We start from the raw sequence: 15,756 nt of genomic DNA, 5'->3' as shown, positions 1-15,756 counted from the left end.
TCTTCTTAACATGTGCATTCCTAACAAGAGCCTTCATCCTTAGTGTCTATCTCAGGCTAAAGCCCCGTCCTCCCCACAGTCCCATCCCCCACACCCTCATAGAACTTCCTGAGCCTTTCTCATGGGATTCCCTCTCAAAAAGGTGACCTCATGATGACACACACAGCTCTTCGAATCTGATCCTGAGAAGAGAACAAAAGTCAAACTTTTCCCTTCCTCATGCTGTCATGGTAAATAACTAAAAGCTTGGCTTTCACTTCTGACTTTGTGTGAGCTTTCATAGATTTCATCATATTGTTCCTCTCCTTACAATTCCTTCCACCACCCCCCATCCGTCCAACCCAGTTTTCTACACCCCCACCCTTTCACGTTGACCAACCAAGTCCAGAGCATGAGGCTTGTTTTAATAGCCAGTCTAACTAATCATGGCGGCTCAGCTCCCACCAACTCAGTTGAGCTTTCTGACACTAAGAAAGAAACAGAAACTAAACAAACGGAACGATATTCTTTCTCAGTAAGGGATAAAGGAATATTTAGTCGTCTGTTGAGCCTAATTCCCTTGAAAGTGACAGCATAAATAAAGCATATTTTAAGTAACTCTTACCAAAATGCTCAACCAAAATATCTAATTCAACTGTACCCTAAACTCTCAGAGCACTAATGAAGTAAGTCAGTGTAAAATCATGCCCATTGTAGGCAAATGGGATAATTCAGATGAAAGGGTGCAACCTTGAATCACTCTAGCTCTGGATTCCATGCTTTCCTGTATGACAGAAGCCATTTAAATAAATCATACGATATATATCTAACATGCCAAAGATGAGGTAAACTTGGCTTACCAGTCCTGTGATAACTATTTCCAGAGCCTAAATAATTACAAAAATTGCCAGACACTAAGCTAGGCAAGCACTTCAAAGCCAAATGCATATATTAATGTACTTTCAAAATGTCCTTTGTGTCAATCTAAAGTTTATGATGCAAGTTGACCAGGCCTAGTCATTTCTGTCTAGGATTTAAATTGTAAGTCATATGATGTGTGACCTTCAGTTAAACTTGCTCGACCTGTGTTTTCTCTGCTCCTTTGATTATGTCTGCAAGTTGAACATGGTTGTGAATGTCCTGCTTACAACCCAGTACACTCGGGAGTGTGCCTGCCCTGGATGAAGAAATGACTCCCTGAACAAAGCTTTCCTTCTTCTGTCCTTTGACCAGGGAAAAGGATTTTGATGTTCTGCTTACCTGCTGTGGGTAAATAAACCCTTTTCCACTTTTATGTCCTGGTGAAGCTTGCACTGGTTTTGCCCACGACCAAGGTGTAAGCTGTTGAGTTTGGTTACCAATGACTTTTTAAGAGGCCAGATACTTACTTGCCGTTGGAAAAGGCATATGCTCCAGGCCAAAGATTGGATCGAAGGACAGCGATGGCGTACTGTGGAACGAGATTTGAGGACAGCCGTGTCGTCCAAGAGGGTATATTCTGAATCTCTGGAACCCAATGAAAAATTTACAAACTTAACTCTTAAATAGACAAGAATCTACTGATAACTGAGATGATTTTTATAAATATGAAGCAATCAACATTTGCTATAAAAAATTAAAAACAGCTTGCTATAAAATCAAGAGAACTTTATGAATATTCTGGATCAATATAATTTAAGCATGCACATGTAGTACACATATATGTGCATATGTGTTATATATAAGCGTGTATCAAATATGCATAAAATTTTTGCAACAAAGATTTTACTGAAGAAAAGGTTTGGGTAGTCAGGGGGAAGAGTATGATAACCAAGGAAAGGCAATTCATTACTGTGAAAGAGAGTAATGAGTTGTAAGCAAAACAATATAGGAAGAAATACAGAAACAAGTACAGACCTCTTGTATTATTTTACTGTAGCTATGCTATGTGTGTATACAGAATACAGGACAAGAATGGTGCCAGCCTTTCTAGTTAGTTACAGCCCATATATTTTTGCCTGTGCATGACTCCCTCAGCCCCCTGCAAGGCATGTTAGTGTGGCCAAAGCATTCTTCACTCTCAACCTTCTAGAACCCATGAAGGAGAGAAGGATGAGACCTACCTCTCTGCCCACTTCTTTTGAGTCTCCAATGGCGGTATATTTAATTTACTACACAATGTGTGTGACATATAGTTTACAAGTCCCTCGTTAACAGTCATGTGAATTTACCTAGGTCTTCAGAGATTGGTGTCAAAAGAGGAGGCCCCACTTCCTGCTCTACGTAGTCAGGCTCTTCCCCCTTTTCTTCATCTTCTTCCTCTTCCTCTTCATCTTTTTGTGTAGGGTTGAACCAATTACAGCGACCCTGGAGATAAATGTTGCAAGTTTTGATGTATTAATTCTCATAATGTTCATATTCGTTCACAGCTATCAAGATGAGGTTTTTCTGTGGGAGAAATGGGTCAACTATTCTGACACGGGGTCACTTTATATATTCTCCCTGCTTTGCCATCACGCACAGCTTATTCCTTCTCTATGCTTTTGCCAAGTATTGATTCTATATCTAGGTTACTACAGGAAAAACAACAAACATATACTAGTTATTTAAAAATTTTTTTTTCTATTTCTTGGAGTTATACAACTTGAAGGTCTATGAATGCTTTAAAATGAGGACAAAATTAGTGGAAATGTTAGTGATACATTTTAATAGTTTGTAATTCTTTATATGAATGAAATAAAAGATTTTCAAAAATACATCTTTCATTTCTTTTTTTTTTAAGAGAAATGATTCCTTTGGTAACAGGGAATAAAATGAAATTCTCTAATTCTCTCCTGTGGTGGTTGGACTGCAGTGGCCAGATGGACGGTGCCACACAGGAATCCCTCCCTCAGACCAGATCTGCTGAAGTGCAGACACCATAGCTGCATGGGTCTTCTCCTTCCTGGGGTCTCGGTGGCTGACGCAGTTTCCTTCTCGTCTTCAGGCTTCATGGCAGGAAAGAGAAGTATTTCCTTGATACTGCTGGAATCTGTGAGAAACATGGTGGTTCTATCAGTACTCGCCCATGCCCCAGCCAGCTGTTGGGGGCAGCCCATAGTCCAGGGCAGTACAGAAGTCCTCATCTGTGAACATGGCCTCATCATCACAGTAGCCTTGACCTTGGCCTGTTCTTCAAACAACTGTCGTTTAGGCGTCATACACTTCCTTCTTCAGGACAAGCAGCTCAAAGCACCCAGTTAGACCCTCTTTAGAGCGGTGCCGCTGAGGGTTTGGGGAGTGGTAGCTCTCAGCGGTAGAGCGCTTGCCTAGCAAGCACAAGGCCCTGGGTTTGGTCCCCAGCTCCGGAAAAAAAAAAAAAAAGGTAAAGAAATGGAGTGGTGCCGCTCGGCCAAATGACTCATGATTTGCGGGTGGTCACAGATGAATTTGAGGACTGACGCATGTCACTCTGAGGAACTCTTCAACAAGCTTATCAAGGAGCCTGGCTGTGGTCCGAGGTGGGGGGGGGGGGCATTCCGCAGCTTTGGCAACACAAATACCATCAAGAATTTTCCGAGTTTCTCCAGACTGGTTTCTGGCAGCTTCCCACCTCGGACTTTCTCAAGGTCTTCTACCATGCTGTTTCTTTGGAAGGGTTTGTGAAGTCCACCTCAGGCTTGGTCTTCTGGCCCATCTGGGTGGTAGGTGATCTCGTAACTGCCTGTAGTGCTTTTCACCACCCCTGACAACATCTTCCCATGAGGTCATGAGAGTTGGCAAAGGCCATGTAGAACTCACAGGTGGTGAACTCAGGAATGTGAGTCAAATCGAGCCCTTTGTTCCAGAACTGGCACCCGATTTCATAAACCCAGTCAATGTCACCACCCACCAGCATCTTATGGTAGAGCTCTGGAGCAATTCTCGTATGTAAGCTCATGTCCAGCTCATTGTGGCCACAGCTTCCCTGGGGATGATGTGCATCAAGGGAGTTTTGATCTCTAGGAATCCCAGCTCATCCAAGAAACTTTTATGTATGTGACGGTCTCGGAGTGGATGATAAATTTCTGCCTCACAGAGCCTTTCAGTATCAAGTCCAAGTATCTCGGACGATACCTTGTTTCCTTGCCTTTGAGGCCAAAGTGAAGATGAGGCAGCAAGTGTAAGCAGGGGGACAGGAGTGTGATCTCCTGGGGGATGATGGGAAAGAGAGAAGGCTCTTCCAGGATTCCCCTCAACTCCAGTTACCTCTCCCCAGTGCAGTTTTTTAGCCTCTGATTTATAATTCTTGGAGTTGGCCACGACTTGTAACTTGACCCTCCTCTCCTCCAAGGTCATAGAAGATGAGCATTCCCCTAGACGCTCTCTTGGTGTGGATTCGACCTGCCACTTTTAAGGTGACGTCAGTCAGGTGGACCCCAGGCTGAGGTGACTATATTCTTGAATGAACTGAGTGGGTGAGGTGTCCACGTGGAACGTGTGTGGGTGCAAGTCCTCCCCACTGACTTTCAGCTGCTGGACTGCTTGACTTCAGGTCTTGTAGTATTGACTTGGGTCCAGAGTCTCCTCCTCAGCTTCCAGACCATCGTGAGCAGTGTGCTTGGTGGTGGCAGCAGCGGTAGTCTGGCTTAGCTGTTTCTCACTGAGCCCTTTCTGCTTGGCCTCTTTCTCTGCCAGTCTCTTCTCAGCTTTCAGATGCCTCTTCACTCTCCTGCAGTGTGACCATCTTCCCCACTCATGTTTTTTCATTTCTTTTGAAATGTTCTAATTGATTCTATTGATATGTTACTTTGGATTAGAAATCATCAGAAAGGTTTTCAGACTATTTAACATTTTTTTTGGTTCTTTTTTTTTTTTTTTTTTTTTTTTTCGGAGCTGGGGACCAAACCCAGGGCCTTGTGCTTGCTAGGCAAGCGCTCTACCACTGAGCTAAATTCCCAACCCATTGAGCTAAATCCCCAACCCATCATTTAACATTTTAAAATCCCATCGTTATGGTCAGGCATTGTGGTACACACACTTAATTCCAGTATTCCGGAGGCAGAGGCAGGCAGATCTCTTAGTTCAAGGTTAGTTTGAGCTACATAGCAAGTACCAGTCTAGTCACAGATACGTAATCAGACCATGTTTCAAAAATATTATAACTTCCTCTTCTTTAAAGGTTTGGCGCACGCGTGCGGGTCTCTCTCTCTCTCTCTCTCTCTCTCTCTCTCTCTCTGTGTGTGTGTGTGTGTGTGTGTGTGTGTGACATGTGTGCAGGTGTTCATGGAAGTCAGAAGAAGATATCAAATATTCTGAAGCTGGAGTTAAAAGCCAAAAGCAATGCGGTGTCTGACAGGGATATCAGGAACCAAACTTGGGTCTTCTAGAAGAGTAGAATGTACTCGTATCAGATGAAAACTGATGTCCAGTTCGCATACTTAATTATTTATAGAATATTCCTAAAATATAAATGGTTTTGGGGGTTGGGAATTTAGCTCAGTGGTAGAGCACTTGCCTAGCAAGTGCAAGGCCCTGGGTTCGGTCCCCAGCTCCGAAAAAAAAAAAGAAAAAAGAAAAAAAAATAAATGGTTTTGAGTCATTGCCATGATAACTCCAGTTAAATGGTTAATAATGGTACATATCTGGCCTTCACGGTACTTTCTTTAGTATTTATTTTTATTAGCATTTAACAACTGAACAAAGTAATGTTTCATTGTGATGTTTTCATACAGTTATATAATGTATTTTGATAATATTAGCCCATTACCTTCTCTTGCACCCCCTTCCCATGCTAATTATCAGTAACAAAATTTTATTTTATTTTTTTTTTTTTTGTGGTTCTTTTTTTTCGGAGCTGGGGACCGAACCCAGGGCCTTGTGCTTCCTAGGTAAGCGCTCTACCACTGAGCTAAATCCCCAACCCCAGTAACAAAATTTTAAACGGGATAAGATTGGAGTTCTAACTTCTCTGATAATAACTCTTGCTTGGAGCGTTCAGAAGCAGCTTTTATCTATATGGATTTGGGACGACGATTTTCTCCCTGTGATGGAGGAGGGGAGCAGATGTTTCAGGGTAATGGCCTCCGAGTCCTTTGTCTCACATCTCACGCTATCGTGAATGAGCTAAAATCACATTACCACTTCTCCCAACAATCTGCCTCAGACCCCTCAGCATAAAAATAGAGGGGGTGCTGCTGCCCTCATTGGGTTGTGGTGAGGAATGAATCCGTGTGTCACGTGACTGATTACACGTAGTGTATTTAGCACAAGGAGGTCTGTATAACCACTGTGCGAAACTGGTTTTTGTTTCTGCCATAATGTTTTAGTGTTTCTTACATAAATGTTTCATAGAGTAGAATAAAAACTATTGGGCTAGAGAGATGGCTCAGTGGTTAAGAGCACCGACTGCTCTTCCAGAGGTCCTGAGTTCAATTCCCAGCAACCACATGGTGGCTCACAACCATCTGTAATGAGATCTGATGCCCTCTTCTGGAGTGTCTGAAGACAGCTACAGTGTGCTTATATATAATAAATGAATAAATCTTTAAAAAAAAAAAAAAAAACTCTTGACAAAGTTAATACACACCAATATTTAAAACATAAGCATAAGCATTTTAGACCCCCCCTGAAGTGTGTCTGTGTACTTCCTGAAGGCGCCATTACCTGAGGAAGAATGTACTGCGCGTGATGAACCCAGTTGGAGAGAGACTCCACCAGGTCAATCACTTGGATGCCTTCAAAGTCAGAGTTTTCCTCATAGCTGTCCCGACCACCTTCCACCTCCTCTTCCTCTCCTTCCTCTTCACCAAACTGATAGAATCCCAGAGGGCTGACGTGCGTCCCTGCCGAAATGCGGGCAATTTGTGCTCTTAAGTAATTGCTCTCATTCCCTGGGAAGGGTGGGTAGCTTACGATGGCTGCGTCTAGTCGCCCCGTGAAAAACTTCTTGATTTTTCTTGCAGTGACAATTTGCGCGGGTGTAACTGATGGCAACCTTACCCACGGCCTCCCAGGCTCACTGCAAACGAAATAGACATACTTGTTGGCACCAGTTCTACTCTCTTCCTTAGGTATAGCCTGTGGGGCCTTGTACAAGGGCTTCGGTAATTCATCTTCCTCGCTGTCACCGGCTTCACTTCCTCCATTGTCCCTCTCTTCAGCTATCCCTTCCTCTTCCACCTCCTCTTCGTCTTCGCCGTCACGAAATTCCACCTCGGCAACAATGTAGTTCATTTCCAGCCCCAAGATCTTGCCCCAGAAGCGGCATCTTTGGATTGGGTGTGTGTCAGTAAGTTGCTTGAGGGCAAGAAATATTCGATAAGTCTCATCTGTTCCCAAACCGACTCCAGCTTGCTCGAAATAATAAGCCGATTCCATCACATTGGGCAGAGAGCTTTCTGCCTAGGAAAACAAATAGCCACAGTTAAAGTTTTACTCATAAGAGGAATGTTCGCCTGTTTCCTATCTTGATTCTAGCCCTAGTTTCTTCCATGATATGCCCTGAATTGTGTTAATCCCCAAACTTCAGCTCTTCCCTCAAGAATATAAATAACTTCTTACACCAATTGTGTACTGTACTCATTGACATGACAGTTTTTATGGGACTCTTAGAAAGAACTTAACAATTGCTAAAGATAAGAATTCAAACCAGGCAAGGCCCTTCACAGTCTGAGCCCAGCCCTCAGGAGGCAGAGCAGAGAGATCTTTGTGAGTCTGAAACCAACATGGCCTAAATAGCAGGTTCCAAGCCAGCCTTATAGTGAGTCTGTACGGATTAAAAAAAAATCAATATTTTTTCATCTAAAGTAAGTGACTGATGCTGAAATAAATATAGAATCACATATAGATGTGTGTATATACATTTATGTTATACTATTAAAGCTAAGTATAAAATTCATGGTGTTACATATATGTCAGGTAAATAACAATCTATATAGCAACCCGGAAGCTGAAGTGAAGGTAAAAAAGGAAAATATTTTGGGGAGTGTTTGACATTGTAGTAAATAACAATTGAAATACTCAGGACAGGGCTGGACAGATGGCTCAGTGGTTAAGAGCACCCCACTGCTCTTCCAGAGGTCCTGAGTTCAATTCCCAGCAACCACATGGTGGCTCACAACCATCTGTAAAGAGATCCGATGCCCTCTTCTGGTGTGTCTGAAGACAGCTACAGTGTACCTATATATAATAAATAAATAAATCTTAAAAAAAAAAAAGAAATACTCAGGACAAACACAATTCCATAAAAGAAATACAGGAAAAGGAACGCATAGTGCCTAACAGACAACGGAGTAACATTTACAAGAGCAAAAGCCACACTGAAGCAAGGTCCTTCCCAGTCGTAACTCACAGGCTAGAGCAGTTGAGAATACTTATTATTCTGACAAATGATGTGCTATTCTTTATATTTTCCTCACTGTGGACTCAAAATAAATATAAAGATATTGGGGGGGTTGTGTTTGTTTTGTTTTGATTTTTGGTTTTTATTTTTTTCTTTCTAAGACAAAGTCTTACTTAGAATGTAGCTCTCACTGGCCTAGAACTCAACTATGTAGACCAGGGTGACCTCGAATTTATAAAGCTCTGCCTGCCTCCAAGTGCTGGGACTGAAACCCACCTGGCGTGGCTAATACCACACCCTCTAAAGTCCTCCCCTGTGACATAGGGTTGTAAAATTCTTTCCTCGGCATGTAGGGTGTCACTTGCTCTTGGCCCTGTGTACTTATCTACAGCACCATAGGGTCCAAAGCACAGCTCTGGAGGTCAAAAGACGGCTTTCTGGAGTTGGTTCTGCCCTTAGCATGCAGATTCAGAGACTGAACCGGGCGAGGCCTTTAGGCATGGCCGCAGGAGCCTTTACCCTCTTGCTGGCCCCTGAGGGGAAGCTGTACTCTTCATCTCATAGCTCAGCCCTTATGTCCCATGGTTGCTGACCTGACCCTTTATTTGGAAGATTCTAGAAATATGCTCAAGAGCTCCAGATCCAAAATGGCTTACGTCTCAGTCAGCTCCTTAGATTGGGGTGCAGACCCTGAAGCTGCCTTAGACAGCTGGGAGCCCTTTTCCTATATTTAAATATCAAGACAAATGGAGGTTACCACAGAAAAAGAATGTTTAAGTTTTGTACTTAACTTAAAAGAAAACGTGCAACTTAATCTAAAATTTTGAACTGCAGCCATGTGTCACTTTACACTAACACATTTGAAGAAATTTCATTCAGCGAGTTGGTCTTCCAAGTATCATAAAGCAAATCTTTTCAAACCCAGATGACATAGCCTCCCAAATACCCAGTATCCAAAACTATGTTTACTTTAAATTGTTTTAACGTTAATCTTAGTTTTATGGGTATGGGTATGTAGACGGCCTGTATGTCTGTGCAGCATGTTAGATTGCCCGGACATGGAGTTCTGATCGAGAGCCTCCAGGAGGGAGCTTGGCATCAGGCCCATGTCCTCTGAAAGTGTAGTCAGTGCTCACAACCACTGAGCCTTCTCGACAGCTTTCTACCTCCACTTTCAGGAAAGAATTTCACTGTGAATCCATCGCTAGCAGGATGCTCACTATGTAAGCCAGGCTGGCCTGGGACGCATACAGACTTCCCCACCTCTGCCTCCTCTGCCCCCTCTCCTCCACTGCCCCCTCTCCTCCTCTGCCCCCTCTCCTCCTCTGCCTCCTCTCCTCCTCTGCCCCCTCTCCTCCTCTGCCTCCTTTGCCTCCTCTGCCTCCTCTGCCTCCTCTGCCCCCTCTCCTCCTCTGCCCCCTCTCCTCCTCTGCCTCCTCTCCTCCTCTGCCCCCTCTGCCCCCTCTCCTCCTCTGCCCCCTCTCCTCCTCTGCCCCCTCTCCTCCTCTGCCCCCTCTCCTCCTCTGCCCCCTCTCCTCCTCTGCCCCCTCTCCTCCTCTGCCCCCTCTCCTCCTCTGCCTCCTCTGCCCCCTCTGCCTCTCTGCCTCCTCTCCTCCTTTGCCTCCTCTCCTCCTCTCCTCCTCTGCCCCCTCTGCCCCCTCTCCTCCTCTCCTCCTCTGCCCCCTCTGCCCCCTCTCCTCCTCTGCCCCCTCTCCTCCTCTGCCCCCTCTCCTCCTCTCCTCCTCTGCCCCCTCTGCCCCCTCTCCTCCTCTGCCCCCTCTCCTCCTCTGCCCCCTCTCCTCCTCTGCCCCCTCTGCCCCCTCTCCTCCTCTGCCCCCTCTGCCCCCTCTCCTCCTCTCCTCCTCTGCCCCCTCTGCCCCCTCTCCTCTTCTCCTCCTCTGTCCCCTCTGCCCCCTCTCCTCCTCTCCTCCTCTGCCCCCTCTGCCCCCTCTCCTCCTCTCCTCCTCTCCTCCTCTGCCCCCTCTGCCTCCTCTGCCTCCGGTCTCCTCAGGCTCCTGCCTCTGCCTCTGGCCCATGCTGGAACTAAAGCATACTCTGTCATGTGCTCACTGTGTCTACTTTTAAGTAAGGCTTTTCTCTACAGCAGGTTTGTTGTTTATAGAGCCATCACCCTAAACACACAAGGGTTTCTTGCTGTTTGTTTTAAATCCACCTTTTAAAAATTAATTATCTTATTTATTTACATTTAAAATGCTGTCCCCCTTCCAGGTCTCCCTTCCCCTCCCCCTCCACTTTGCCTCTAAGAAGGTGCTCCCCCATCCATCCAACACACAAGGTTTTCCACCTCATTGCATAGCACTTCCTTCTATAGTAGGTTCTCATCCCCACCCTCAAATACACGCACGCGTGTGCGCACACACACACACACGCACACACATGCACATGCACGCGCACACGCACGCACGCACACGCACACACACATGCACATACACACATGCACGCACACACACATGCACACGCAAATGCACACGCACTCACACATGCACACACACACGCACTCGCACACACACATACATGCACACACATTTTGTTATGTTTTGGGAGGCCAGTTTCTTGATATCAATGAAAATAATTTATTTACATTTCTTACTGTTGAAATGTCTGGGAGCAGACATGGGTTTATACCTTCTTATTAAGTACTCACTGAATAAGGCGTGTGTGGTGGTTTGAAATAGGAATGGTCCCTATAGATATCTATATTTAAATGCTTAGTCACCAGGGCATGAAACTCTTTGAAAGGATTAGAAGGATTGGGACGTGTCGACTAGTTTGAGAAAATGTGTCACTGGCGGTGGACTTTGAAGTTTCAAAAGTCCATGCCAGGCCCAGGCTCTCCTTGCCTGTGGCTCAGGAGAGAGTTTTTATCTGCTGCTACCACACTCCCCATCATGATGATAATAGACCTAAACTCCAAAACTATATGCAAGTCCCCTATTATGGCTGCCTTCAGATCAAGATATAAAACTATTGGCTCCTCTATCACCGTGTCTACCTGCACGCTGCCATGCTTCCTGCTATGATGATAATGGATTAAACTTCTGAACCTGTAAGCCAGCCCCTATTAAATGTTTGCCTTTCTGAGAGTTGTCTTGTTCACAATGTCTCTTCACAGCAATAGATCAGTGACTCAGGCAGAATGGATGTCATATTGAATTATGCACCTATTAGTGACTTTTTAGAAAATCACAGACATATATGGCCAAGGTCCCATAAAATTTCAAGAAAAAAAAAAGTATCACTTATTGACAGAGAAGTTGCTATATGATTATTGCGAAGTGTATTGATTATAAAAGGCTGGAAGGGATGTCAGAAAAATCTGACTCAGACACCATTTACAGAGCTTTAAAACAGTTGGTAAGCTTAGGAAGAAAATTCCATCTACCCTTGAGATGCCAGTGTTCATTCGTAGCGTCTTGTTGGTCATCACTTATTACCGTCCACAGAGCTTTAGACATGGCGTGTTCATGAAGCAAACCCCACCCATCTCTGAGATTCCCGTTAATAGCACTGGGATAGTTGGTAACCACTTACAATTTCCTCCTCCAATTCTGAATCAGCTCCTTCCAAATGTCCCTGCAGGAAAAGGGCCTTCTGTGTCTCTGCTAGCTCATACGCTGGAAGCATCTCGTTTTCATTGTGGAGGGTGTCTAATTTTTTATCAAAATGTGACATTTTCACATCCTGGCTTATATTCTCAACGACGTCAACAGCATCCACAGGACGCTCATCTAGTATCTTGGTCAACACTTTAGAAAGATGATCATATCTATGCAAACAGAAAATTCCAGACAACATATACATCATGAGCACTTAACAAGGATTTCACACAATTCCAGTTGGGTTTTAGGGCAGTTAAAACTTTTGAACTCGGGGCTGGGGATTTAGCTCAGTGGTAGAGCGCTTACCTAGGAAGCGCAAGGCCCTGGGTTCGGTCCCCAGCTCCGAAAAAAAGAACCAAAAAAAAAAAAAAAAACTTTTGAACTCTTAAGAGAATTGAAGTGAAGGTATTGTCTGTCGCTCCAGATAGAACCTATAATTTGCTTAAGTAAATCCTCCTCTATGATGTGGGTATTTAGGCTAGTAGAGGAAAACACAGCAACACGATACACAGTCCACATCATTACTTCCACATGTCAGCTCTGAAAATGGAGTCTCTTAGCTATAAGCTATATGCCATCAGTGGTGAACAGGTTTTTTTTGTTGTTGTTGTTGTTTTGGTTTTTTTTTTTAATATTTATTTATTTTATGTACAGCATTATGCCTGCATATGTGACTGTAGGCCAGAAGAGGGCACCAGATCTCATGACAGATGGTTGTGAGCCACCATGTGGTTGCTGGGAATTGAACTCAGGACCTCTGGAAGAGCAGTCAGTGCTCTTAACCGCTGAGCCATCTCTCCAGCCCCTGGTGAACAGTTTCTACTCTTACCTTAAATTCTTTTTTGTTCCCCATCCTTGCCCACACCAAATATAACTAGATCTCCAAATCCTGCTAACTTTTTAAGAGCCACGTCCCAACCCTCTTATGTATTTTAAAATCTTTCTTTCCAGTTACGTCCATGCATGTGGATATGCGCAGTGAAAGCAAGTGCCCACGGAGACTAGAACATGCCAGATCTCCTGGAATCCGTGACGTAATTGCTTGTGAGTTGCCTGATACAGGTGCTGGAAACCAAACTCCAGTCCTGTAAAAGAGCAGTACACACTCAGGACTGCAGGGCCATCTCTCCAGCTCCTGTTACATTTTTTTTTTAATTATCTATTTAATCTATGTGAGTGTTTTCCTTTGCATTTCCGTGTGTGTGTGTGTGTGTGTGTGTGTGTGTGTGTGTGTGTGTGTGTGTGTGTGTGTGTGTAACATTTGCATGCTGGTTCCTGAGGCCAGAAGTTATTGTACCCTTGTACCCCCTGGAACTGGAGTTGACAGAGCATGTGGGTGCTGCCTACCGAATCCTGATCTGCAAGAGCAGCTAGTGTTCCTAACCACTGAGCCCTCTCTCCAGCTCCTACATCATATTTTGAAAACAACGACTTGCTTCAATGTTTTTAGGCCCCCAAAGAACGCATTTCATTTGCCATCTACTCACATACATTTACTCCACCCACCTTTTAAACTATTTTTGTTAGTTCTTGGAGGATTTTACATGTGTTTGATCATTCACCTTCCCTCTCCCAGCTCTTCCCAGATCCATCATGCCCCTCCTCTACCACCCAACTTTGTGACCTTTTATTTTGCCTCCACCAAGGCCAATTGGTGCTGCGCAAATATTCTTAGATGTGTGGCCTTCCTCTGGAGTGGTGATTGTAGCATTTTGCTCTGTTTTATTTCACAACTAAATTAGTAGAACTTCATTTAGCCTCCCACCAATTAATTGCACGGTTCATAAGAGACAGTCTTTCTCAAGCACCAGGTTTTAGGTCTTTGAAGACCCCAGTCACACCGTTCAGTTGTTTGGAGCGAGAATTTCTAGAAAGTTACACTATCACGAGCTCTCATGTTAAAGCCGCAACGGATGTCAAGAACATACCTGGATGGTTTGTTATCGCATGTTAAGACAAAGACCTAGCATGTTTTAAAAGTAGCCAGGTTTTCTGTTTCATGTAGAACTTTCAGTGCTCAAATCTTAGGGCAGTCTTAAGAAAACGAGGATGGGAGGGCACCACAGCACTCAAGCCACACAAGTCCTCGAATGGTTACAAGGACACATGCTATCACTATAGTCAACTATACAATGTACCAACATGCTGGGAGCTTAGATCTCATGACTTTACAATTCCTCCCAAGTCAAGAGTAAGCAAAACAAACAACAGAAGAATAACCCCGCCCCTCCAAACAAAAGCCAAACAAACAAAAAAACTGTGTGACTAGGGTCTACAAAGACCTAAGAGAATCATCACCAGGGGCTCAGTTTTAAGTGTTAAATGCAGTTATCTCCCTAATTTACTTCCTTTGTATTTTATTTTTCCTCCTTTTTGTCTGTCTGTCTGTCTATCTGTCTGTCTGTCTGTCTGTCTGTCTATTCTACTACTTAAATTTATATAGGGTCCCACTGTGTTTCCCTGGGTGACCTGGAACTTGCTGTGCATACCTGGCTGGTCTATAGCTTGCCGGCTCCCTACTGTGGCCTGGAATTAAAAGTCCCCCCCCCCACACACACACCCAGTAACTTTCTTTTCCAAATGTATTCCTTTCACATTCAATTTTCTTTCGCTTCCAACATATTTTCACAGAAATAGTCACCTGACTCTGCTCCGGCTCCACGTCGTCACCCCACCTCACCCCCTCGAGACACTTACAGGTTTAAGCCAGACTTGCTGCTGGTACTCAGCAGGTAGGCTTTTGCATTCTGGACGGCCACCTCAAGCATACTGGGGGCTGCTTCGCTGGCACCAACCTCAGGCTGGTCTGGATCACAGTTACTGTTTGAGTCTTCCTCTTGTAAAAGGTCAAATCTCAGCCCTTTGTACTTGGGCTTGTTCCAGGCGGCATCCCTTCTCCCACCCAGGTCAGGGTGGGGTGGCTGTGACAGCGGGAAGGCACTTTCCTCTGTGTGGCTTGTGTAGTGAGAAGTTGATTTTCTTGCAGCAGAAGATGGTTCCCAAGGATCAGAATAAGGCGTCCCGGTGTCAGTAATCCCACTAGGGGCCCTCTCTGCGTGTGATGCAGTCACAGGATCCTGAGTAGTTGTAGTTTGGAGAGGCGTGGAATGAAACTCCAGAGGAGGTGGGGGAGGGGAGGATGACACTCCTAGTCCAGCGGTGAGGTGTCCCAGAGACAGGCTGGCTCTAGGCTGGCTGCCCCAAGAGGGGCTCCTTTTGGGTGAGGGTTCGGTGTCTGACCTTTGCTCCTCTTCCCGGTACTCAGGTGATGCGAGAGCAGGATCCGGGGGAGAAACTTCGGACTCTCCTTGCCATGATCTCTCTGCTCCCTCTGGCTCTTGATTTTCCTTTTCTTGTTTCAGAGAGGTAGAATTTTCCATAAGTGTCAAAAAAAAATTCCTCTGAAGGGAGCGTGCGGATATGGAAGAAAGCAACACCGGGCTTTGTTGAGATCTAAGTGATCAATTTCTGGATCGACCTGCCTCCACAGGTTGCAAGCGTCCTGTTTCCATAACAACCCCAGGCTGGCAGTCTCCACGGAAAATCAAACAGACCTGTTGCTAGGATTTTAGGGAGGAGACTGGTTTTGTGATTTGGTGAAGTCTCTGTCCCTCTTCCTAGCTCAGCCAATCCGAACCCGACCCTTTCGGGTTTTTTGTTTTGTTTTACTTTGTTTCGTTTTGGGAACCCAAGACTTGCAAGGTGAGAGCAAAAGTGGAACTGTGATCCGCTGTTGGAGGTCTTTAAGGGTATGACAGCTCGATCCAGGTTATGGATATGAAGTATGTCTATGAAGTGTGGCTCAGGGGTTAAGAGCAATGGCTGCTCTTCCTGAAGTCCTGAGTTCAAATCCCAGCAACCACATGGTGGCTCACA

At 44.8% G+C, this 15,756-nt stretch overlaps 1 protein-coding gene and 1 pseudogene across 1 annotated transcript in view; both read right to left on the bottom strand.

Moving 5' to 3' along the window:
• Nucleotides 1-15,399, bottom strand: part of Rsph4a (radial spoke head component 4A) — a 16,162-nt gene extending 763 nt beyond the window's left edge. The window contains exons 1-5 of the mRNA NM_001107629.2: nucleotides 14,578-15,399; nucleotides 11,813-12,047; nucleotides 6,583-7,320; nucleotides 2,190-2,325; nucleotides 1,368-1,485 (exon numbers count right to left, since the gene is read on the bottom strand). Coding sequence (NP_001101099.2) covers nucleotides 1,368-1,485; nucleotides 2,190-2,325; nucleotides 6,583-7,320; nucleotides 11,813-12,047; nucleotides 14,578-15,260 — 1,910 coding nt within the window. The 5' untranslated portion in view covers nucleotides 15,261-15,399. The remainder of the gene's footprint in view (nucleotides 1-1,367; nucleotides 1,486-2,189; nucleotides 2,326-6,582; nucleotides 7,321-11,812; nucleotides 12,048-14,577) is intronic.
• Kars1-ps1 (lysyl-tRNA synthetase 1, pseudogene 1) lies at nucleotides 2,332-5,413 on the bottom strand (annotated as a pseudogene).
• Nucleotides 15,400-15,756: the final 357 nt, after the last annotated feature.

The sequence above is a fragment of the Rattus norvegicus genome, chromosome 20 (genome assembly GCF_036323735.1).
Source record: "Rattus norvegicus strain BN/NHsdMcwi chromosome 20, GRCr8, whole genome shotgun sequence".
Taxonomy (NCBI): Eukaryota; Metazoa; Chordata; class Mammalia; order Rodentia; family Muridae; genus Rattus; species Rattus norvegicus.
Note: the sequence above shows the minus strand (reverse complement) of the source record. Positions and strands in the feature narration are given on the sequence as shown.